The sequence below is a fragment of the Chaetodon trifascialis genome, chromosome 10 (assembly GCF_039877785.1).
Source record: "Chaetodon trifascialis isolate fChaTrf1 chromosome 10, fChaTrf1.hap1, whole genome shotgun sequence".
Lineage (NCBI taxonomy): Eukaryota > Metazoa > Chordata > Actinopteri > Chaetodontiformes > Chaetodontidae > Chaetodon > Chaetodon trifascialis.
In genome coordinates, this window is record NC_092065.1 from 16,768,284 (window position 1) to 16,792,351 (window position 24,068).

At 39.3% G+C, this 24,068-nt stretch overlaps 1 protein-coding gene across 3 annotated transcripts in view; it reads right to left on the minus strand.

Annotated features, from left to right (window-relative positions):
• Positions 1-3,553: 3,553 nt before the first annotated feature.
• LOC139337920 (leucine-rich repeat-containing protein 4C-like) overlaps positions 3,554-24,068 on the minus strand; it is a 165,982-nt gene continuing 145,467 nt past the window's right edge. For all 3 annotated transcript variants that reach the window (XM_070972757.1, XM_070972755.1, XM_070972754.1), the window contains 2 exons: positions 23,410-23,483; positions 3,554-9,072 (listed from right to left, as the gene is read on the minus strand). In XM_070972757.1, coding sequence (XP_070828858.1) covers positions 7,078-9,021 — 1,944 coding nt within the window. In that variant the 5' untranslated portion in view covers positions 9,022-9,072; positions 23,410-23,483 and the 3' untranslated portion in view covers positions 3,554-7,077. The remainder of the gene's footprint in view (positions 9,073-23,409; positions 23,484-24,068) is intronic.

Sequence of the window (24,068 nt, forward strand, 5' to 3'; positions counted from 1 at the left end):
TCTTCTCCCTGATGACATATAACACATTTTTATTTGATCTTATTTTGAGCTCGTCTGTTGTGATGCAGAATCTGAAAGAAAAGGGCAGCTACTGACCTCAAAAGAGGAACTGTCATCTCAGGGCATCTGGCTGCTTGAGGTCCCAGGGCAGAGGAGGCTGTGAATAAGGGCACATCATCAAATAAATTAAACATACAAAAATGTCTATTTTTCTCTCTTTTTCATGTTTTGGCTGGTATGTTTATGAATCTAGAGCTTGCCTTGGTGCAGAAAGCTTACCAGGAAACATTCAGGTCTGTGCTGTCTGTCCACACAAGCTGCCTTATGTCCTTGATTTATTATATCTTTGAGGCTAAACTTTTGTATATACTGCATCTGCACCTGCTGCTTGTGTCATAGATTTTCTGCCATTGCTAAAAGAGACAAATTTTGTCCTTTGTGCCTGAAAAAGACTGTGACTGCAGGGGAGCAGTTTACTGTACACAAAGCAGCTTTTGGCAGTGATCATTAAATATTTTCATATGAGACCCTTAAAAATGTCCATATACACCTCATTTGTGTTAGCTGGTGTGACCTGCTTTAACCTGGTGTGAGCATACAACAGCTTTACTATCTATAGTACCTGGAATTTACAGAGCTTTATGAACATTGTCCTGTCTGAATAACTGCAAAAACATTTTTTACATTTATTTCATGGTCATGTTTGGGGTTAGTTTGTATTAAAAACAGAGCTTAAGTGTAAGTCTAACATGATGAGGAACGCAAAAAATAAATAAACTGCTGCTCAACATTTTCTGACATCTTTTTTCTACGCAGTGTTCAATCTAACCTCAAATATTATACACATAAGAAAAACACACGCATACCAAACAGTGCACTGGCATTAAGCACCCATTAACTTACTTGAGCCTCAGGAGCAGAATAAATAAGAAAATGAAGAGTTTAATGGTGCATTAGTGAGGAGCCAGTGGAACAGGCCCTGGGCTGTGTTTTGAATCGCCAACTATTATGAAAACCAACCTGTCACACACTTGAAAGAGCAGACCAGTTGGCATTATACATTGTAATGCAATGTTTCCTCAAGGAGTAGACTGCACACTTCAGCTTGTTCCTGATCAAAGATGAAAAGGACGGATAAGTTCACCTTTTTTGAAAGAAGAAGCAAACTTTTGAATTAATTGAACAGGTAGAACTGCGGTGCACTGTGTTTCCCTGTTATCTAGGGTCTTCACCATACACATTTTTGCAGTGTTTTCAATTAGTGGCTGCCAGTTGATATATCTGATTATAGCTGTCAATTTCCAAGTAGGTTCATTTGAACTTTTTTTTTTTCATGGAAAATACTCATCTCAATTCATTTATCACTTTGCCGTTAACAGTATTGTATTCCTACATCACACAGAACTTTTTGTATTTATGCTTTGTTTGACAGAGGCTGCCACTGCACCAGCTTGACCTCTGATGGATACAATACACAAATACAATAAGCAAAATGAGGAACTGTGACAGTGTAGATGAGTAAAGCCATGCCTGCTCATCTATGATTACTGGACTGGTGTGGTATCTTAAAGCTAGCATACCTTACACATGTGTTGCAGCTACTTACTTATGTAACCATGCAGCTGTAGAATTAAGTAAAGAGTCTCAGTGGGCTTATTGCTACGAATGACCTTTTCACATTACATTTGATTTTATCTTAATATTGATACTGATTGACATTACTGTATGGTTAAGATCTCAATATGTAATTTTCATCTATATGTTCTGATCTTATGTCACATCCTTTCTGGCCCTCCTTGAGAGGCTGTTTACATTAGCATTGCCTTAAGCATGACTGAATTTACATGAGGGTCTAAGACGTGTTGGCTTAGATGGAAGGAAAAAAAGGATAGGAGGAGGACTTCAAGTATGATGTAAACAATAGACTGTCAGTATAGATATGCAGTATCAACCTCAGCCGAAGCTGCTTCAGGTTTGGAATAATAACATATCATCAAGAGAAGAAGATCTGATTTAAAGTTTCATTTTGGTACCTTATTTTCAGCATCATATAAGAGTTTCACTGTCTCACATAAAATATTGGTCTGCTCTAAAGAAGCGAGGGAATGATTAATGAGCTGTCTTTTTGTCACTTGTGTAAGAAAACATTAAAAGAGGAGCACAAACGATGGATCCACTATCATTTATACGTTTTCTGACTGTGAGACATTTTGCAATCCGCTTATCAATCCAACACTTCAACCTTCGTTTGCTTGCTCCTGATTGACCCAAAGGGATGTGAATTCACGTGGATCCAAATATTTACTGTGGCCTTGTATTTTGTGGTATCACGTGATGATCACAATCTTATTTCACTCGGCTAATTTACCAAGTGGAGCAATAGCTAATGATGGAGAAATGAATTACGAAGTGCAATCATCTTGTTTGTCTTGCGCTGGAATCTGTTCACGATAAGATCCCAATCACATGATGCTTTACTAATACACTTTTATTAGCTAACAAAATAGTATGATGATTGGATTTTACTGAACAGATAGCATCACACAGAGATGTGCAGTTTGAAAGTGGCATCACTAGAATATGGTTAAAACTGATCAATACTTTTTTCTGAAAAAAGGAAATAATACTTTCAGTGCTTTAGACTATGAGGTCGCCCCCACCTAACAGGTTTTGAAATTGTGTTGGGTTTAATGCATTAGATTGGATGCCATGAGATACTGCTTCACAGGGACACGTCTGTGTGCTCTGAGTGTTGTCTGAATTATAGTTATGTTATCATGATTACATTTTTAAGGGTTTCTGGAAAAAAAAAATGCACAAGGCACAGTTTTAATACTTAAAGTATGATTCCAAGTTCTATCATTGTCACCTCAACTGGAAAGTTTTAAGGTAACTGGACCCCTCATGTATGTTAAGACACATCATTTTAAATTATTTAAGTTAAGAATTTCACAGAATACTAGCAGAATAATGAATGTACTGCATGTTTGGGTATGTTGTGCTTTGAAACACCGTCTCACATATTCAGTCCTCTATGGCTTTGCATGTCAGTGCATCCCTGCAGCAATGGTACAAAGATGAATGCCTGTAATTTCATTTCACTTGCTGGAGTGACTGGTTTTATACTGACGCCATGTAACTACACTTTAGAGTGTATGCTTATATCCATGTAAAGAAGACATTATCATTGCATCATTACCGTGAACCTGCATTTCCATAAATACTGTTGTAAAGAATGACAACAAAAGTATTAAAAATAGATAAAGATGAAATGAAAGATCCTATTTTTTTCCTAATGTTGATGAGGACTAGAAACCATAATAAATTATTATGATCAAAAGTGATAAAAGAGCCAATTGAAATGAATCAATTTGGTTTGAAAGAGTTATCATTGTTGTAATAAATACTGAAATTACTAAAAATGAATCATTTAAAAAAAGTGTTAATGGAGAGGAAAAGAAAAATAACCTACTTTGTTTCCTAAAGTTTGTTTTAATGTTACACTGTTATCTCTGTCAATCCTCCACAGTGTGAAAACAAGAATCAGACAATACAGAAAAACAACAATAGTTTATTTTAACCATATTTTGTGTATGAACTACAAACTCTGGTCTCTATAATCGATCTCCATATCTTTTAAAGGTCATGAAAGAATGCTTACATGAAAATCAATCTCTTATTCGTTTACATCATGTTTCTCTTTTTCACTTTTAGAACAGGTTGTTGGCACATGTAAAATCAAAATTTAAAAATTTTTGTTTTTGTTTTGTTTTATTCTCAAAATGTATTTTTTTCATATAAATCTACCACTAGAACAGCATTCAATCTCAGAAGAAAAGAAAAGAACGTGAAAAAAATAATAATGTTGACCAAAAATATTTAGATATCTTACATACATGAGACAGCTCGACTAAAATGCAACAAATTTACGATTTAAATTTTCAGACGATTTACCTCCAACTAAAGGCAAAAAGGGAAGATGGTTACACTCTCTTACATAAACTGAGTAGAATTGTGATCCACATCCCACCACTAGGAACTCAAACACAGACTTAATGACACACACTCAGGTCATTCTATGGTTTACAAATGTGCCAAACTCCACAGAAGTATAATTATGAGATTAATAGTGTCTGAATGAGCCGAAAGAAAGCTTGATATGGGCTAATGGTCTGAACTAAAATTACTCAGGGACCCCATGTTTTTAGGAATCTCTGTGCACTACATTCAAAGTGAATAAATAAAGTTGTGTTTACTGAACAAATCTCCAGAATAATCTCATTATCAAATGATCTTGAAACAGTTTCCATACTGAGTAGATAACTTGCCTCGTGCATTTGCACCCATAATGGTATCAAAGCTCCCATTAATAGTTTCCACTGCAGCCTCCATAATTCTTAACCTGGAGGAGGAGGAGAAATATAAATAAAAAAAATTCAAATAAAATGATGCTGCTTCACACGGGACCAATATTATCAGATTACCTCAGCATTGGGTGAAATATAGAAGGTAATTTGCTAGAGAGTTTGTAACAGATTACATAATCTGTGCAGTTATTGTATTACATATCACAAGAGGACCCCAGGTAATACTAGTCTTGTGTGAATAGGGCTTTAGATTGCTATCTTGTTTTAATTTAATTGTCTTTTCATATCCTACTGCTGCTGTATCTCCTTTATTCCCCCTACTGGAAAGATGTAGAAGCATTTAAGATGAAGTAGCCTTTTTGTCTTTTAGGTTAAAATTTGTCTTTTTCAGTAGAAAGCACTCTCTCCATGTAGGCTTTCAAGGAGTTTGTTTATAGTTATGTCCACCTGATGACATTTTGTTCAGATGTCTTCACTTTGAATGTGGGATAGTGAACTCTTACCAAACTTGTACTCAGATGCCCTTTGTTTAAGGATGACGAGAATAAAGCTAGCTAGTATACTTCAGAGTGGTTTTGCCCAGTGGAAGGACAGCAGACACTGTAACAAGCTACTAACTTTACAGCTCATAAGCTTGAGAGTGTTATGTTTCTGTGGATGTGTTGATATTTTATTTCTGCTTCTACCATTCCCAGTAGAGTCCACTGTAATCCAGGCTGACTGATCTTTGTGAAATGGCAAATCATGTACTTTTTTGTAGTAACCGACACCGCTCAAGCCTACAGAAGCCAAGTGGTTGAAACTCACACCATACTTTTATGGATTTTGGGTGCAGCTCCACTTCCAGTTTTAAGGTTAGTGGTGTGCATGGTGACACCACAGAAGGTATGTGCCACTATCTGTATCTGTAATAGCAGTTTTTATGAGGAGTTTTCTATATAATTCCTTGCTGTAACATCTTGATATAATGAAAACACAAAGCTGAATTATGCATGGCAGTGGCTTGACCTCTTTGTATATTTAACTCCTAGGGGAGCAAAAACTGCACTAATTTGCTAAAAATAAACCTGGGATATCTCTCTAAGTGTTGGATCTGACAAATGTCTGCCTAACCTGTGCATTTATGGTGCCTGATGCCATTTTTCACGGTGGGGGTTTGAAATGGTTTCCAGGGTATGGGCGCCTGCGGAGCTGTGTCCATCCAAAGCCCATGGGCACATCAATTAAAATGGAAATTGTGTTGTCGCTAAGGGAGAGGGAGAGACGCAGGTGCAACCCAAACATCTGGTTGATGCCCGATCCCACACATTCACCCCTAAAGCCTCTTGCAGCATAAGCCCTGCCGCTCAGGGCCAAGTCCTGTGGTTGGCAGGGGCAGGGTGTGAATCTGGGGCTGCCAGGCACTGCCCATGTGGAAATGTGGCACACAGATGACAGGCAATGTGCTCAGACAGCTGTATAAAGGGTTTGCGCTCTTTCTTCAGCTCATCAGTCTGCTCCTGATAGCACTCAGTCCTGCAGTGCTGCAGATGAGGTAAGGGGTCCCAGCATGAAAAGGGTGGCTTCAAAGCAATCATCTTCATATGCAACAGTACAAAGCACTGTAAGGTAAAGGTGAGGCCATGATACATTGGAAACATTTGGAGGCAGCGGAATTGGCATTTGCCACAATTTAAGATGAGCTACACTTTCCACAAGACTTTTCCCTATTCCCAATCACAATTATGTTAATTCTTAAGGACCCATTAATGCTGCTCCTGCATCACGACCTTCAGAATTAAAATGGTCTTAATGCAATTAATGGAATGCTCTCTACAATAATAACAACATGTCTTGAGTCAAAAAAAGTGGCGATTATCGATCAAACAATATTTAGCATATACATTAGGAACACAAAGACAAATGTAAGTGTATTTCACAGTTAATCAATAAATTTAATTTTACTGAAATGTACTCCTAATAGTGAGCCTCGACTTTTACAACAGCAGAACGCAGGACATATTCCCCTCATTTACGATCCTCAGTCTATTGATGACAGAGTAGAGAGTGCCTAATATGTATGTGACAGTTATAATTAAACAGTGAATTATGATCAAATTTTATCACTGACAGTTCTGTCACTCACTGTAAAATTATGAACAAGTGTTTAATTCATCTCAGTTACAGATGGTCACAAAAGATTTCATCACTTAATCCACAGCTGGAGAAGATCACTAGATTTCTAGATTCCTTTGATACATGGGGAAATGAGGTCACTATCTCATCTGATCTAAAGTCTGCAGTTTACCAGAAATGAACAATAATTTGGTTTGGGAGTTTTTCTTCGACAGATGTCTTCAAACAGAGTTTCAAAGCATATTAGTAAACCAATCATGTGAAATGAGAGGAAGAAAATAAAAGCATGAATTAAGTGCTGAAAAAATAATTGCAGAATACAGTTTTTTCTTGATTTAACCACAATACTTTTTTTCTTAAATAAATAACTTCTGTTTTGTAAAGACACTTTTTGAAACAGTAGACATACCCTAATTCCCAAAGTCATTGAATAAACATAACCAGTCACTGATTTGCCAAAGACACGTTTCCAAACCTCCATGTTTGAGCTACAGTCCTCATAAGCAATTGTCAGTAATGTCCTGTCAGTAATATCTTTATGTAATTCCATCAGTTTTATAGTGTCTCATTTTGGAAAAAAAAAAAAAAAAAAGTATTAGATTTGAGTCTCTTGTACATTGTCTTTTGAGCTGGCCCGGATTAACAAAGGTTCATGCGCTGAGCTGTGTATGGAGTTGATAGTGGAGGCATGGTTGTATGCAGTCTTGTAGGTGTTATAGTGGTTGAGGTGCTCGTGCTCAAGAGGAGGCAGAGTCAGGTGGCCCTCCATGCCTGGGCCTCCTGTTACACAGTCCTCATCCACATTGATGATCTCAATGGTGCGTGTGGGTGCGTGGTGGTTCTGCTGGTGGTGCTGTTTGCGCATCTTGTAGAAGATTATCAGCATGACAGCTGCCATTAGTGTGATTGCAACAAAGCAGCCAATGATGATCTTGGTCGTCTTCATGACTTCATCCAAGCCGTTCAGTGAGCCGTCCCCAACCAGCTCCGTGACGGGAATTGTGTAAGTCTTCTCTGTGGCGCGGGTGGAGAGCGGGGTCCGGACTGTGGTGGTTGTTGTAGAGGTGGGTGAAACAGACTCCCATGTGCCAGCAGAGGGGGTGGGGCCTACCTTCTGCTGCACAGCAGTGGTGAAGCCTTCATTATGTGGCGTTTCTATGGTCTCCACTGTCACTGTGGTGAAATAGCTGAAGCTGCTGTTCTCTGTAGAGGACACATTAAGTGTGGCAGATGCTGTCGTGTTACCCGCAGAATTACTGACCATACATGTATACGTGCCTGTGTCCTGCATGGTAACATTGGTGAAGTTCAGAGTGCCGTCATTCAGCACAGAGATTCTGACCTTGTACGCGCCGTGTGTCATGATGGAACCGTTAGGTGTAATCCAGCTTACTGAGGTCAAGGAGCTGGCTCTGCATTTCAACTCCGCAGCACTTCCCTCTGTCACATTTAGGTCTGCGGGAGGCTCCACAATAACAGGAGCATAACAATGAAAGTAGTTCTGGTCCAGCTCGCCAATGTATCGCCCCTTATGGTGTGATGGTGAGCTGCAGCGGGCGCAGCAGCTGGTGTTTGCTGGCACCATCTCCTTAAGCCACCAGCTTAGCCAGAGGATGTCACAGTTACAATTCCACGGGTTGTGGTGCAAGTGCACCCTCTCGAGGTGATGTAAAGGAGTGAAGAGATCATGGGGCAAGAGGGTAAGATTGTTATGGGCTAGATTGAGCTCCACTAGTGACTGCAGGTCATCAAAAGAGTTCCTTTCTATGGTCTGAATCTGGGCATGCATCATCCATAGCTTCTGCAAATGGATGAGCCCTTTAAAGGAGCCAGGTCGGATGACAGAGAGCTGGTTCCCTGACATCTCCAGTTCATCCAGCTTCACCAGGGGAATAAGATTGGGAATTTCCTTCAGATTGCACATTCCCAGATTTAAGTAGCGCAGATTGCTCAGCCCTTCAAATGCCCCCTCAGATATGTAGGAGAGCCGTTTGAGCTCCCCAAGGTCCAGCCGCCGTAATGAGGGCACTCTGTTGAAAGCATAGGAGGGAATGCTCTCTATGGGGTTATTTCTCAGCCAAAGCTCCTTTAGTTTGGACAGGTACTCAAATGCCCCGTTTGGGATAGTAGTGAGGCGATTATCAAAAAGCTCCAAGGTATTGAGACTGGCCAGTCCATTGAAGGCTCCCAGCTCGATTTTGCGTATGTGGTTTTTGCTCAGCTGCAGGATCTCCAGATGTCTTAGGTGCTTGAAGCTGTCCACCTTTATGACCTGAATGAGATTTTCTTGCAGATTCAGGTAGCGTGTGTTGGTAGAGATGCCATCAGGGACATCCCGCAGGCCTCGTCGGGTGCAGATGACTTTGCTGAACTGGTTACTACAGGAGCAGACAGAGGGGCACGTCTGAGCACGCACCAGCCCTGCCACCACCAGCAGCTGGAGGGCCAGAAGCAGCACAAACAAAGGGTCGGACAAGGCCCGGTTCCACCTAGGACCTCGCATCATCTGCTGCTGAGAGGAGGTCATCTTGTTTAACATTCATAATTCATTGACTGGTCTCCCACTCTTTGGAAAGAGGATTAGGGCTCACTGGAATGAAATGAGAGACAGAAGAGATGCGTTAGATAATTGAATGCACAGGTGCAATGCATGTTTGAGGTTATCATGTGACTTCTTCCAAAAAAAACATGAAACATTGCAAATTAGATATCTCAAAAAAGTAAACATTGAGAGATATTATTTAAATTTGTGTTTCTGTTGCAGCCACTCATAATCATACATACATACAACCAAAACAAACAACCTTCATGGAGTGCCTTGTATCCTTTTTTTGTTTCTGGGTGCACTGTCCTCCTCGCATTCTCAATCTTAGTCACATAAAATAAAATCACAATGAAGCCGCCAAGTTCAGTGCTGTATCTCTGCAGGAAGAGGAAAGCAGGGAAGAAAAGCAGCTTTGACTGCTGTGTTGTGTGATTTATATGTTAGACTGGGGGGACATAAATAATAAGGAAGCTCGCCACCCACCAGTCCTTCAATCGAGTCGAGATATCTGGAAATGTCTGATTACAACTCACAGTTCCTCAAAGGCACGTATGTGACTGGGATGTCAAACCAGCACGCCAAAATGGGACCGGGGAATTTGTTTGTGTAACGCTTTATGTATCACGCCAGAGGAAACAGTGGAAATACAAACAATGTGCTCTTTGATTAAGATTTACTGTGTGCAAGAGAGATGATGCCATGGTAGCTATGGAGTGTACCTCAATAACTGATGTTCATTTAATTGATTCAGCGGCTGTTATCCTCCTGATTTCTACTTGACAATACCAGCTTGTCTCACAGTTGTTCATGCGGTTGCATAGTGAATAATGGTTAAATACATGCGGTGCAAATACAAGCAGGAATACGAGACAGCAGGGAGACACATTTACAAGTCATGTAAATTATGGGCATTAAAATTGGGCTGAAAACATTAAGATACACATATACAGAATGTCCCCGATACAATAATTGGATTCACAGCAGCAAAGCCATCTTTATCAGTCATGAATCACTACACAAGTACGTACCACACCATATAGTATCTAGATACTATTGTATAGTGAGCTGTGGTATCTTTATTATCTAGACTATTGAGATTGAATTAAAATCCCACCCAGCCATCCTGTGGAACCACAGATCAATGAAGAGACAGCTTGTTACACGGCTAACATGCTAATTACTTAAGCTTCAGTGCTCATGTATGACACCTGTGCGACTTCAAAAAGAAATGTATCAGAACATGGTAAAGCTAATGGAAGTGAATCATATTTTCACCAATTTACTGTTAAAGATTACGTTATGGCGTTCAGTAATCAATACATATACCTTACAGAAATTGCTGTATGTAAGTGCTGAGATGAGATAACAGGATCATCATTGTTTAAGTTTGAATTCTTCAATATTAGCTTTCATCATTGTCACAGATTTTTTTCTTCTCTAAGTAAAAGAGAGGGAAACATTCGGAAGTGAGTCACAGAGCAAACACAGAGAACAAGAAACATTTATAGAGCCTCTAATCTACCTGACCTGAATGTTTTTGAATGTGGGAGGAAACTGGAGAACTTTCAGAAAATCAATGTGAACATGAGGGAAAAAAATATGAACTTCACACAGAAAGTGCTAGAGTTACAACCTGCAGTGAAATGACTGATAAATACAGCTAAATGTGTTGTTAAGCCACAAATAGTGAAAGTGAATCTCCACATTTGTCATGAGGAGAGCAACTGTCACACAAACAAGTTTTAATCTATAAACAGAGTAATGAACTCTGCGAGATGAGGGCTCTCTTCGGATGCGGCAGATGAATAAAGTGAAATTGCTGTCACATTTAAATAGGTAATCAAAAATAAAAATTATTAATTGTTATTGAGTCAGTTGTTACTGACACCGTGATTTTAGGAAACAAATTAACAAAATAATAAAATTTGAAAATGGTGTATGACATTCTGAAAAGGGCGTCTGGGTGTCTGCAAACCAAGACGTACATGAACATCAGATTAGCTCAAAGGTGAATTAGGAAGACTTGAGACGACTGCATTATGTTGACACACACACACACACACACACACACACACACACACACACACACACACACACACACACACATTCACAAAAAAAAGAAATAAATAAATCCATAAAAATAAATAAATTCCAGATTTTGCAATCCCCACTTTTTTGCAGTGCAGCAACATTAACATGACATCTGATTTCTGAACAGAATAGACTAAATCAGCGACATGAATGCTGTTGTGGGATTACAGTATTTCTTCTCATATACAGTATGTTCGACACACTGCCTAATCTGCAAAAGAAAGCTCTTTCCTTAAGAACAAGCAAGCTGTTACTGTAACTACTGATTAATTGCTTGATTACTGACTCCATTAATTCTTCAATTACAAAATTCAAATTCCGAGCAGCCAAAGCCTGAGGGTGGAGCAAGAATGTACTTTCATGCAGCGGACCAAACAAATGCGACAGGGATCACACACCAGGCTGAAAATCACATTCCATTATGGCAGCTTTTAATTTGTGAGGATTTAAAACCTAGCTAAAAAAACAATGGAAATGAGGTCCCTGCTTGCATGTTATGCTGACCCTTTCTGACATGAGTTATAATGAAAGTGAGCATTTACAGGAATATTTATGGCACACACTTATTATTCAGACAAGTGGCATGTTTTTTTCAAGGTGAAAAATATGCTGGACAGTTTGGATTTGTGAATAACTATCCTTCGGATAAGGAATCCCTGTATCTTATTCCACTATTTACTCATCCTCTTCAACAGATCAAACCTTGAAAAGAGATAAACAATGAATCAGCAGAACAGAATCCAAATTATGGCAGCAGAAAAGATGAAGTTGATTTACAAATCAAAACAATGCGTCCTCACACTGACAATGAAAGCAGCAAAATTGGATTTACATGCGCAGTGAAGGAATTAGATGACAAGAGATAAGGAAAATGAGATTAAGAAAAGAATGCATTTTCAAACTTTTGTCCTAACAGATTGTGAACTGCCAGCTGTCTCTTTGTCTGGTAGAGAGTACTAAAGCATGACCCAGATTAGCAGGACTGCAGACAATTGAAGAGCAAGATCTGCAACATTTCTGAGTAATTTCTGGTTATGAAGTGGAAACAATTCACACTGAAGCCAACCATACAAAGAAACTCTGAACATAGATGGCAACAAAGCATCTTACATGTGTCACATGACAGGGTACCATAAAGTCAATTAATTTGGTCCATAGACATTCCATTAACCAGGACTCTGTGTTGGTTTGGAGTTGCTGTATTACATTATTGATACCACATTTCTTGGTACATAAATATACAGTGGTATGGAGTACCTTTAATTTAGTGATCACTGAATGTGAGGTTTCTGAATTCCAAAATTTACTGACTTGATATTGGTGTAGGTCTAGTTTGCCAAATTTGACAATTTAAATAGCATGCTATTAAATCAGTATGTTTTAGGAGGTATAACTGTGTGTCATCGGCATAAAAATGCATTGATATATTTTATGCACATTTTCAAGTATGTCATTTGGAAAGGAACGGAATAGGTAAAATTAAGGAAAAAGCTCAATTTCGCAAAAAGCTTTTTTATGCTCCTGTGAGGTTAATTTAATTCACATGACTGATCAGCTGTTTCTGCTCAGAGATAAGAAGATGGAAGAAGCTGTTTCTGCAGATCAAAACATCTCCTCAATGCTCCGCCCTCATGTTCTACAATGGTATGATGGTTTTTCTGAGGAGGATTGGCGCCACCTGCTGCTTGTCTCGATGAACCAACCCCTAATAACATAAGAGTAGTGGATGGGAACAAGTATTTATTCACATCTTCTTTTGCCCATTTACTCGAAATACGTTAAATTTGTGAAGCATTTGGATGGAAACCTAGCTATAGACTCATAGTTTAACTGACTCTTCTTCACACTAACATACATATAATACAGTGTGATAATCTACAAGCCAAAAAGAAGTAATGCTCCTTCTTGATAATGGTATACTGTACAAACAGCATTTTATTTGAATAAAAATAATGAGGATAGGTGGCTTATCTGTTTGCAGTAACGCAGTAACAACATAGACTGGTCGGAATAATTTCCTGTACAAATGTGCCTGTAGAAAATTGCACGTGCCACGTTACTCCACCATCAGGGTGTAGTTACATGAACCAGCCCCTCGCTCCTTCTTCCACAAAGTCTCCCTGACCATTTGTCATCAGTAGACTTAAAGGTGACCACTGGGAATTAACTTTGGCAGCCATAGAAACAAAAGACTCGTCTATTTGCATGACACAACTAATCAATACTCATACAGCATAAATTCAGCAGATGTCTCACTGAGCTCTCTTTTTCAGCCAGTTTATCTACAGACTCGATACAATGACCGGTCTTTAAACCAGCTGCATCTAACATCATATAACAAATGCAGATGTTTGTTTTACCCTGTCCAACCAGGACAACAATTTGTGATATTGGGTAAATAAGCCAATCAGAGTGCAGAAACTACTAGGAAATATTAATACTTATAGTTTGGAGAATTAATGAATAACAATAATTATAGTGTCAGTGTTTTCTTTGTATAAAATCAGCTGATCTTATGTCTATTATTCAACTATCTGCATCAGAGTTTATCACCTAAGGCTTGCACCTTAATAGCCTACCATACTTTCACAAGTGGTGCACATCTATTCAGCTGGTCATGTGTCTCGACTCTATTCATATTTTAGATGTACTTAAGATGGATAAGGCATTTAGCTCGGGTAAGTCCAGTGTTTCATCATAACATTCTTTTATTTTTTATGGCTGAATGCACAGCTAGGGTTCTGGAGCTGGTTTCTCCTGTGCACACATTGCGCTGCACAGCAGTTTCCACTGCATCCTGCCTTTTTCATGAGTACAGTAATTTTGGAGTCTGTATCGTATTTTTGCATTATAAATCAGCCAGAAAAGCCAGAATGAATTATTTAGCAGGGATACAGGAAATTCTAGTGGGGCTAGAGCCCCCTAAAATAGGTCTGGTGACGCCACTGCTTGGCAAAAAGCACTGAGCGATTTTCTTCTGCTCTCTTTCCAGGATCAACAAACATTTCCCGTCTTCAGTATTTACAAACACATTCATGGCTTCATTTGAAAGGTGAGGAAAGTGCGAGGGGACTCGCCGGAGGCTTTCTTCACTCAGCTAATGCTTGAGTGTCCGCTGATTATTAACTTTTTAGAGAGAGTGACTGGCAGAGGCTGTGTGTTTCACACTGCATGGCAATGAGGGGGCAGGATGAGGAGAGATTGTAGAGTGAGAGGAAGGTCGGCATGTAGGCTATAGTGAAAGAAAGAGAGAGGGGAAGAGAGAGGAGGAGAGAGAGATTAATGAGATATAAATCAAATCAGGTCACTACTTGATAATGCCAGCAATCGCGCAACAGCTCCAAATATAAACCAGAATCCTTTATGGATTCCAGTGTGGGAGGGATACCAACCGCATGCATCACAAGCATTTATCTTTTTCCTTCTCCTCTCCCTCTCACCGTCTCATCTTTGCCATGTAGCCATATTTTGCATACAGTGTTTTATCACTGTTTATCTCCACCAGTATATTATGATTTCACTGGGATGAAGACAGGATATGACATCCTCCCTTTGAGCCAGTGTCACTGCTCTGTATCTCGTGTTAATATTTTGAGGTTGAAAACAGTGTGTCACACAGTATGACTCAACTGCTTTGCTTCTATGTTTGTAATTTTTAATCATTTCTTTCTTTTTTTGTCTCCTAAATGACTTTTTTTTTTTTCAGCATTTTTATCTAACTTTAACACACTATCTGATTGGTTTTCTTCACTGACAACAGCTAAAATACTAAGAAATATTACTTATAAACAGCTAATAAAACTGAAATGTGTTTCTCTTTTAGTCGTTTGTCTATATTTATATTTCATCCCTTTGGCACTTGTTTTTTTTTTTTTTATTTGACTCTATAATGGTTCATGATAAGTTAATCTAAAGCCTGCAACATACTGACAAGTAGCATTTAATTGATTTATTTCACATAATCTCCTGGGGCACTCTCCAAACAACATATATAATTATTTCTTTCTGTGCATTTCAGTAATTAATACACAGCGGAAAGCAGCAGGCATGGGGGCAAAACACAAAAGGCATATGTTAAGCTCTTTTCACAGACAAACTATTAATAATTAAGTAAGTGCTTCATCTGCAGATAAGCTCTTGATCTAATTCACGTAACACCAACCACCTACATGCATAAACACAACTTGCTTAGCAAACTGTATATTACCTGTAGATATCGACTGAACATACGCTAATTAGCCAGATTGTTGCAGGTGTTATTTTGGTCAGCTCTGACTGGTTGCTAACAAAACACTGCATAAGGCCATACTACAGTGTTTTGTCTGAAACGTTTTCATTCCTATATCTGAAGCTTTTGGGGCCATTCATGATTATTGTGTTCCTGTGTTTGTGTATTATTCTATAACTATCAGAAATTCTTTTTTGTCTCTATATTTGCTCTGCCAAGTTTGTGTCTGACTATTACCTAATGGAGGTTAACATTTGAGTTGAATCAATGAAAATACTTAGTTGTGTTGTTCCAGCATACTGTAACATAATTTATTTATTTATTTTTGCTAATTAGAACCCTCTACCTGCAAATGTCAGTACTGGCTTTAATGTAAAACTCACCAGATTATTATGGTGGTTCATCATACAGTATATGTAGTGCATAATGCATATCTAGTTTGTACATTAGTAGTACTGTGTGCAGTGGTGCAAAATCCCATCATTTGTGGTTGTGTTTGAATGTGTTGTACTCCTGTATTCCCCCGCCGCTTAAAGTACACATCAATTCACTGAGCCACCCTAAAATAAAGTGTTCAGGAATGTTGAGAGAAAGAAAAAACCTGAATATGGTCATCCTGCAGGTCTTTTTCATTGTCTTTTGTTGTAACCAGCCAAGTGCAACAGACAAGCCGAGTACTTTGAATTGGTGCTAACTAGCCAAGTGAGACAAACTGACAGCTGCTCCCCTGCCCACGGCCTGACATCCCTCCACTCACAGCTTGTATGTCTCATCCATAACAAGATGGTGAAATGAATTTGATTCATCTAACAAACACTGATTTAACCAGAAATCCCTGCATGGAAATGCATTAGGAAGCTACTACACAAACTGAGGCAGCCCCTATTTAGCCCCTTTTTGTTTTATCATCGTTTGAAATTAGTGGGTCAAACATTGTCAGTGACAGAATGCAAAATGAGTCCTAGCTATAGTTCAAACCTAGTGGGGAAGAGGGGTATATAAATAGTGAATTGTGATATGGAGATAATAGGGCATAGACAAAGTCCATGCTACTCAATAACAAGTTGGTATAACATTTTAAAAGAGAAAAGACATAAGCTATTTTCGTTGAATTTCACTACAGCTCAGAGTCAGGAATTGCCTGGGTGATTGCAATTTGTCCCCACACTAATCAATGATTTTAATTCCATTTGTGTGTGAATTTTCCCCTGTTTCTTGATGTTCTCAGTGGTCCTCTCATGACATGAACATTCTGGATTCAACATGACTGGATTCAACATGAATCCAGTCCACACACTTTGTATATTTAAGTGTGCTTCTGAGCTTCTGAGCTCCAGGTGCTGTGTTTCCTGTTATTATCTTCAGCCCTTCAGTTCACAGGTGGAGTTTTGTGTTACACTGGAAGAGGAAGAAAAGGTTTCTGCCAGCTCATTAACATCAGCATCCAGTCCTAATTGGAAAATATATACAATGAAGAGCGAAAAAGAAAAAAAAAAGCCATTAGAAGTGCAAGATGCAAGCTCATCTAATGAGCTCTTGTAGCGTCAGCTACAACTAAGCATTCTGTCTCAGATAGCCAGCCCAGAAACGACTTAGCTCCACATATTAAACCCGACTTTCACGTGACAGTTCCCTTCTTACTGTTAAAGTAAATGAGCCATTTTTCGGAAACATCAGAGAAATAGATTTCAATCAGCATGTGACAACAGGACTTCAGGAAGAAGCTGTACTTTTTAAAATAATTCAAGGGACATTTTACCTTCATTTCCATTCTTTGTTACAGTGTAGATATAGACAGAAAATGTGAGGGATAGAGAGGAGCATACAATACAATGAAAGCAGGAATGTTGCTGTAATACATTTTAACCACTTGGCCATCATACCAAGCAGGCATACTTTTAATTATCACTGTAAGCTTTTTCTCCAGACACCTGTGAATAGTTTTTTTTATTGGACTGTGTTAATTTGAAAACCATTGATTAAATTACTTAAATTCCAAGGGTTTAAATACAAATTCATACATCATTTAGAGACAAATGAGGGGAGGGATCCATTTGGCCATTACGCAGTAGTTTGCGTCCTCCTGGAAGATTAATGCAACATGGATATTATATGTATATATGTATTATATGTATTTCTGTGCATGTGCTTTTCACCATAACAAGGGGAAAACCTAACTTTTGTCTGAATAAAGAGTCTTTTTAAGAGGATCTTACGTAAATGAAGAGAGAAGATTGACACTGAACTGAACGTGTTTCATTACTTCAACTGCTTCTAGTCTCTGGGCTAAGTTTAGGTTGTGAGAAACAACTTTTAACATTACGAGTACACAGTTTGTCACTGTTTACAATAACACATCCACTATTTCTGAATGAGGGCATTGTTGGTGATGATGCTTATCTGTGAGTCAACATTCTAGTATCTGCAAGAGAGAGTGATGTGTCACCAGAGCATGATGAGGAAGGTGTATCATTACTGCAGTGCATCACACTTGTTATTCAGGTGCAGGCCAGTTTTACACAGAGACAAAGCAACTGGCCTCCCCCTCAGTCAGAGGATGACCCCCGGAGAGACACATTTTCCTGATAAATGAGCTGCAGTAATTGCAATTGGCCTCTTTGGAGAGAAGTGCCTGACCAGGAGCTTGTTTATGGCCACTGGCCTTGAAAATATATGCAAGGATACATACACGGATGTGCATCCGCATGAGCTGGTATACACACACTCACACACACACACACACAGGAGTGCAGACGTGCACATGAAAATGTGTGAACCTTTGCATTCACACAAATGCAAATGTTTCAACTCATTTTCACACACATGCACTACAGGGGAAGCATCTACACAGTACAGCTAATGATTAACTGGAAACAATTTTGTGATTGCTATGATGATTTTCTAATTAAAATCATTTTGATTTTAAACTTTAATCCTGTTTTGATTCTTGTCATTCCCAAAGGAAAAGAGGGATTTGAACCAGCTGCACAGATTATCAACAGAAGGTGTGTATCTGTGTGAGTGTGTCTGTGGTGTATGCTTTTAGCACGTGCAAATTTTCACAAGCTGTGTATGTGACAGCCTTCTTATTTCACAGTGAATAGTGTGTTGGCGGTGGGGGCTTGTGGGTGTCAAGAGGTATTGATAAAATCATTCTTCACCCTGTGAACATTTCTGAGAGAGGCTGTGGGCAGAAAATGGTTGCTAACTACTCTTCAAGGATGTAGGATGAAGGAGTCTGTCCATAATACCGCTGTCACTCCGGTGTCTGGCTGAGGTCAGGGTTAGCATGCATCACTTTGAGTCTGACCGAGCCGTGCAGGGGTCATTCTGAGGTTGTGAACCCGGATATCCAGGCAGCACAGTCTCCCTGTAATGGCGTGTGGGATATGTGAGATAAGAGGGAGCATGCTGATGATGTCTGCAAACCAGATGCAGAAAATGAAAGCAGTGCCAGAAAACATAATAAAAGTAAAAGTCTATTAAGATGGAATGTGTGAATTAATTCATCGGGCTTTGAGTTCTTTGAATTCTTGTACATTTCTAATCCTTTTGGACTGTTGCAATACAACAGGAGCCTAATGACTGATAAAAGTCATTATGACAAAATCAATGAGCGTTGCTGTTTTACAGTTAGACAGAGCAGAATTATACCTCTGCAATGAGTCAGTGAGTTAGAAGAGGACAAACGCTACACTTTTGTTCTCCTTCTCTGAACATATGACTGATTTTAACATCTGTTCGGTGTTGACATCTTCAAGGACACATGCTTGTACTGTCTCCTTGATTGATGTGTCAGTATACCTGTGTCATAGCAGCTGGACTGAAGGTCAGCTTTATAGGCGATTTGCTAAAAGAGGGTTTGCTGTTGACAGCAAGAAAAGCAATAAGTAGAGCTAAATGTCAAATAAAATGTGCTGGATGCACCTTATAATGGTAACAATGAGAGTGGGGGGGGGGCTCTGGTGGTTTGGAAACACGTCATTACAGTGGAGAATTCTTCACAACATATACTGTAAAGGTGATTCCATCAGATTCATCATTCATCTTGAATAACCAGAATATTAATGGATGACAGGGACAAATCTCATTGAATTGTTCTTCACTAATCTAAGTAAGATATAAATACATAATAAATCTTCCTTTTAGCTTTGGCATTTTAGGCTTGGGGCTCTGTGATATGTGTGTATGCTTGTTTTTCTATATTTGTAAGGCCTAAATGCCCACTCAAGCCCACTCACAGCATGGGGTCTGGCAACTTCATGAGGACCAAAATGCTGGACCCACCAATGTAAATCATTATATCTTAGGATAAAGACTTGGGTTAAGGGTAGTGTAAGTCTACAGGACATATATGTAAGTCTATGTCCCCACAAGGGATGAGAGGAAACCTTTGTGTGTGTGTGTGTGTGTGTGTGTGTGTGTGTGTGTGTGTGTGTGTGTGTGTGTGTGTGTGTGTGTGTGTGTGTGTGTGTGTGTGTGTGTACAGTTTTGTTTGCAAATTAGCCTCTTCAGCCATTTAAAGAATCACAATAAACCCCTCCCCAGGAGTAACATTATGCTGACTTCACGTGATCCCTGATGGTGGGTGTGTGTGTGTGTGTGTGTGTGTGTGAGAGAGAGAGAGAGAGAGAGAGAGAGAGAGAGAGAGAGAGAGAGAGAGAGAGAGAGAGAGAGAGAGAGAGAGACTGAAAATGCCAATAATATGTCTTATGATGGCTGAAGAAGTGTTACTTACAGTAGTGCAGTAGTGTTTTTTTTTTTTTTTTTTGCTGGACGACAGTGGGATTTGTATAAAGATTGCAGCTAACAGTAGATGTTTCAGGGCCCTTCTCTGCTCTTACTGCTGGGTCTCATTTTTGTTGTACAGGACAAGGCTGTGATGAAAATGTTATTTTAATTTTCATTTTAATCACGAGCATCTCAATGACAAGAACTAATTAAAGGAACAAGGTTTCTCATTGTTTCATATCAGGCATCTGTTCCCCTATTTTTGACCTTTTCCCTTTGTAACAATCTGCTTTATATTCCTACACAACACACACTATCCCAGTTTGGAGATGCTCACAACTGCATTTCAAAGGCAAATTCACAGAAGTGACAGTGAGAAGGGAGAGTGATGTTCATTTTACCTAACAACAGGCCAAGATTAAAGCAAAACACAGCGAGGCTGAGATTCAGAAAACACAGAGGACCTCTGTGAGGAGGCGTACAGTAAAGTTACACTTATGATAATCCTGTGATAAAGTACGACTAATTATGATGCTTTTTCTTTCAATAACACATCTCCAGATGTGAATACACACACTTGGGAACATGTATGTCACCAGCTGTTTTTCTGAAACGTCTTACCAAAGGAAAGAGATATATTTGGAGGAAATAAAGGCATGTGAATTGACTCCATTGCACAAATTCAATATATTTTCCATAAAGAAACCCAATCTCCTGCCCCACTGGGACAGATATAAAGGGTGGATAAAATAAGAGGAACACCACATGAAAAGGAGCTTTGAACTAAGTGAATCACAAAAGCAACTATTCAGGCGAGTCATTTCAAATAAGTTGAATGCTATTTAGCTTTTAAAGAGGTCTGACAATCACCGCTTTAATGTGTCGGTTTCCAAAGGAAAACGAGGGAACTAATAGAGTTTTAAAGAGGCCACATAGTTTGTGCCTGATGCGCTGGTGCATCGGTTGTAAAAACTCAAGAATGATTTGCTGTAGCAGGGATAATAGACTCTCAAATTATGACAACATATGGCCAACATAGACAAACAGCATCATCAGCCTAGAGGAACAGAGGTTGCAAGTAAAAGCTCCCTGACACTGCGACAGTAGTTCACACCAAAAGTAGAACAGACATGTAGTGGAAGTTACATGCATGAGTTGCAGCGGGTCTGTGCACACCACAGGCGTATTTCTCTGTGCAGTCCAGCAGCTCTCTGTGAGAAAAAAAATGTCTAACACAAAGGTGAAATGTCTTGTGAAAATAGACAGAGTCACTGCTGAGAGTCATAAAGTTTCTCTTATTTTTCCACTTTGGTAACTTTATAACATACTTTCATTCCATTTTCTCCTCAGACTTACTCATGCATCCAAGCAGCCACTGAATTTCTCATTTAGCGCCGTGCTGTGATTGGGTAAAGCCTGCAGCATAAGACCTATGATCCTCTCTCTGTCTTTGTCTACAGTACCAATCATATAATTTCTTTAACACTTAATTCTTCAGTAACAGAGCTGATATTAACTTGCCATGTCATGTTTCACAAGAAAGAAATAACAGTAATCACTCTCCTGTTTTTAAATCACATTGGGTATTATTGTGAAATATGTGCCTTATTTTTAATGGCCATTGCACTCAGCACTGCCAGAACTGTAGCTGGAGGTTTATGGGCTGCATGCACCACTCTGCACCACATGTGGGGGGACTTCAGTATGCATCTGCTACATCCAGCTACAGAATTTAGAACTGCAGATAAAAAATGCAAAGCTATTCCCTCATCAATTAATTCACACACTCAACAAAAACTCCAATGTTGTACTGTCTCTCACACAGCTACTGTACTTGTCAGTAGTCTGGTCTTTGGTAAAAACAGGTGCAGTACCTCAGCCTTTCCTGAATAAGCTGAATAAGATTGTATCCTAATCCTAATAGACAAAGATACACAGAGGTTTAACCAACGCATCCGACCACCTCAGGCCCCACTACATCCCTAGATCTCTTTGTTCCTCCAACACTGGTCTCCTAGCCAACCCACAATGCAACTACAGTACATGTGTACAGTGATGACCCCTGAGATGAGGAGCAATCTCCCACTCTGTCTCAGATTGGCCCCTTCCTTAAGCTTGTTTAACACTCAACATCTTTGTTTGTGTCCACCTGACTTTTGCCCTCTAGTTTCAGCTGTGTTTGTGTTTTGCCACATTTCACTAAATTTTATTCATTTTCTTATATTTGTATTATTCTTTGGTTTCCTCATTCTACAGCGATTTGGACAACGTCTGTTATTTTAAATGCGACCTATAAATAAACTTGACTTGATCGATAGCTGTTCGGCTAGATGGATGGAACAGTGAAAGTCAAAGAAATCCAAAATACACCCACTATACCATCTCAACCTGTTAATCATGATTGTGGATGTGTGATAGTATGGTAAGCCCTCTTGTGGGAGCCATTGTGTTCAATAATTGCTCTGCATTATTGTAAAAGGGCCAAAGAAAGTGAGGCTATTTTAAAAGACCCGATGTACCCTATGGTGCAAATATTGTTCCCTCATAATGTCCCAGTGTTCCACAATGATTATTTTCCTAGGCATGCTGCTAAACACTCTCAACAGATCCACAAATTATTCACTCTTTATGGATTGAACAAAACATTTCAATAATGCAGACTTGCAAAATGTTCCTAAAAGAACATGCAGATCATTAACATCCCTGATTTAAAGGTACATAACAAGGAGAGTATTCAATGGCTCGGTCACGAGATAGCCGAAATAAACTGGAAAAAGAAATAGTGCAGGTCATTCATTTACATTTCCCACTAAATCCTTCACATGATCACAGGGGGCTGGAAGCTAATCCCAGCATACCCCAGCCACAAAACAGAGAAACATCAAGGTGATTTATAGTTTCCAATCCACCAGAATTAGGCACCTTTGGACTGTGCTGTGTTCCCACACTATAAGAAGTGTGCCAGCAGTAGTTTGCTGAGATAATTAGGGTGATTTATTTTGGCTGAAAAGGTCCATTCTCAGGGAACACAGGGAGTGAAAAAAGACCAGGTGAATCCACACTGAAATAGTCACTTTCTCTATCTGCAGCTCCTCCTGAAATGGCTGAATATGATTTGGCCAAAGGTATGAAATAGAGTGTGTTAGAGAGTTTCTTTTACCTCATGCCACATTATTAGGGTTTACATTCGGCACACCAATTTATGACACGAAAAGCGTGTTTCCCCCTTTTTCTCTCAATCAGTCAATCAATCAATCAATCCATCAACTCTGCACATGTCCTGCTGATCAAGGTTAGGCTGCACTTTAGACTCTGTCTAATTCAGTTCATACCTGCCAATTCAATCACGGCTCCAATGGGTTCTGGTCATCCTCATGATAACGTCCAATCCACCGTAACACTGTCCCTGAAAACACAAGAGGCGAACTGTAAGAATACTTTAAAACAGATACAAGATTTACAGTGATACAGTTTGTGGCCACTCTGTTTCACAGGCTCCATGGAATAGCCATGAATAATGCACTATTTTGGAAAGATTATCATGTATCTACTCAGCTACAAAAAAATGCATTTTTTTAAAACCCCCAGGATAGAGTACATCTAATTCAAAATTCTCTTTGCTGTTTCTAAATAATCATTGAGTCATCTTGTTAGTTTTCCTTTCAACCACTTCCTCAGCACTCTCTGCTGATGCTGATTTTTTGGTGCCTTTGAGAACCTCTATCGAGCAAATGGAGCTTTACTGTATTCTACTGTACTGTAAGCCGGAAAAGCTCGTTCCCCAGGGACAAGGGGACAGTCAAAGCCATAAAGCCTCACAAACACATGGCCACACACACATGCCTGGCTTGTACACACAGACACATTTACACAACACAGAGGACAGAACCCTGCTGAATAAATTATGGGGGACAAAAGCAAACGCAGATAAAGTTCTCCATCTCGCCATCCATTAGTGCAGTGCAGGAGCTGTGAGCGCAAACAAGTGTGT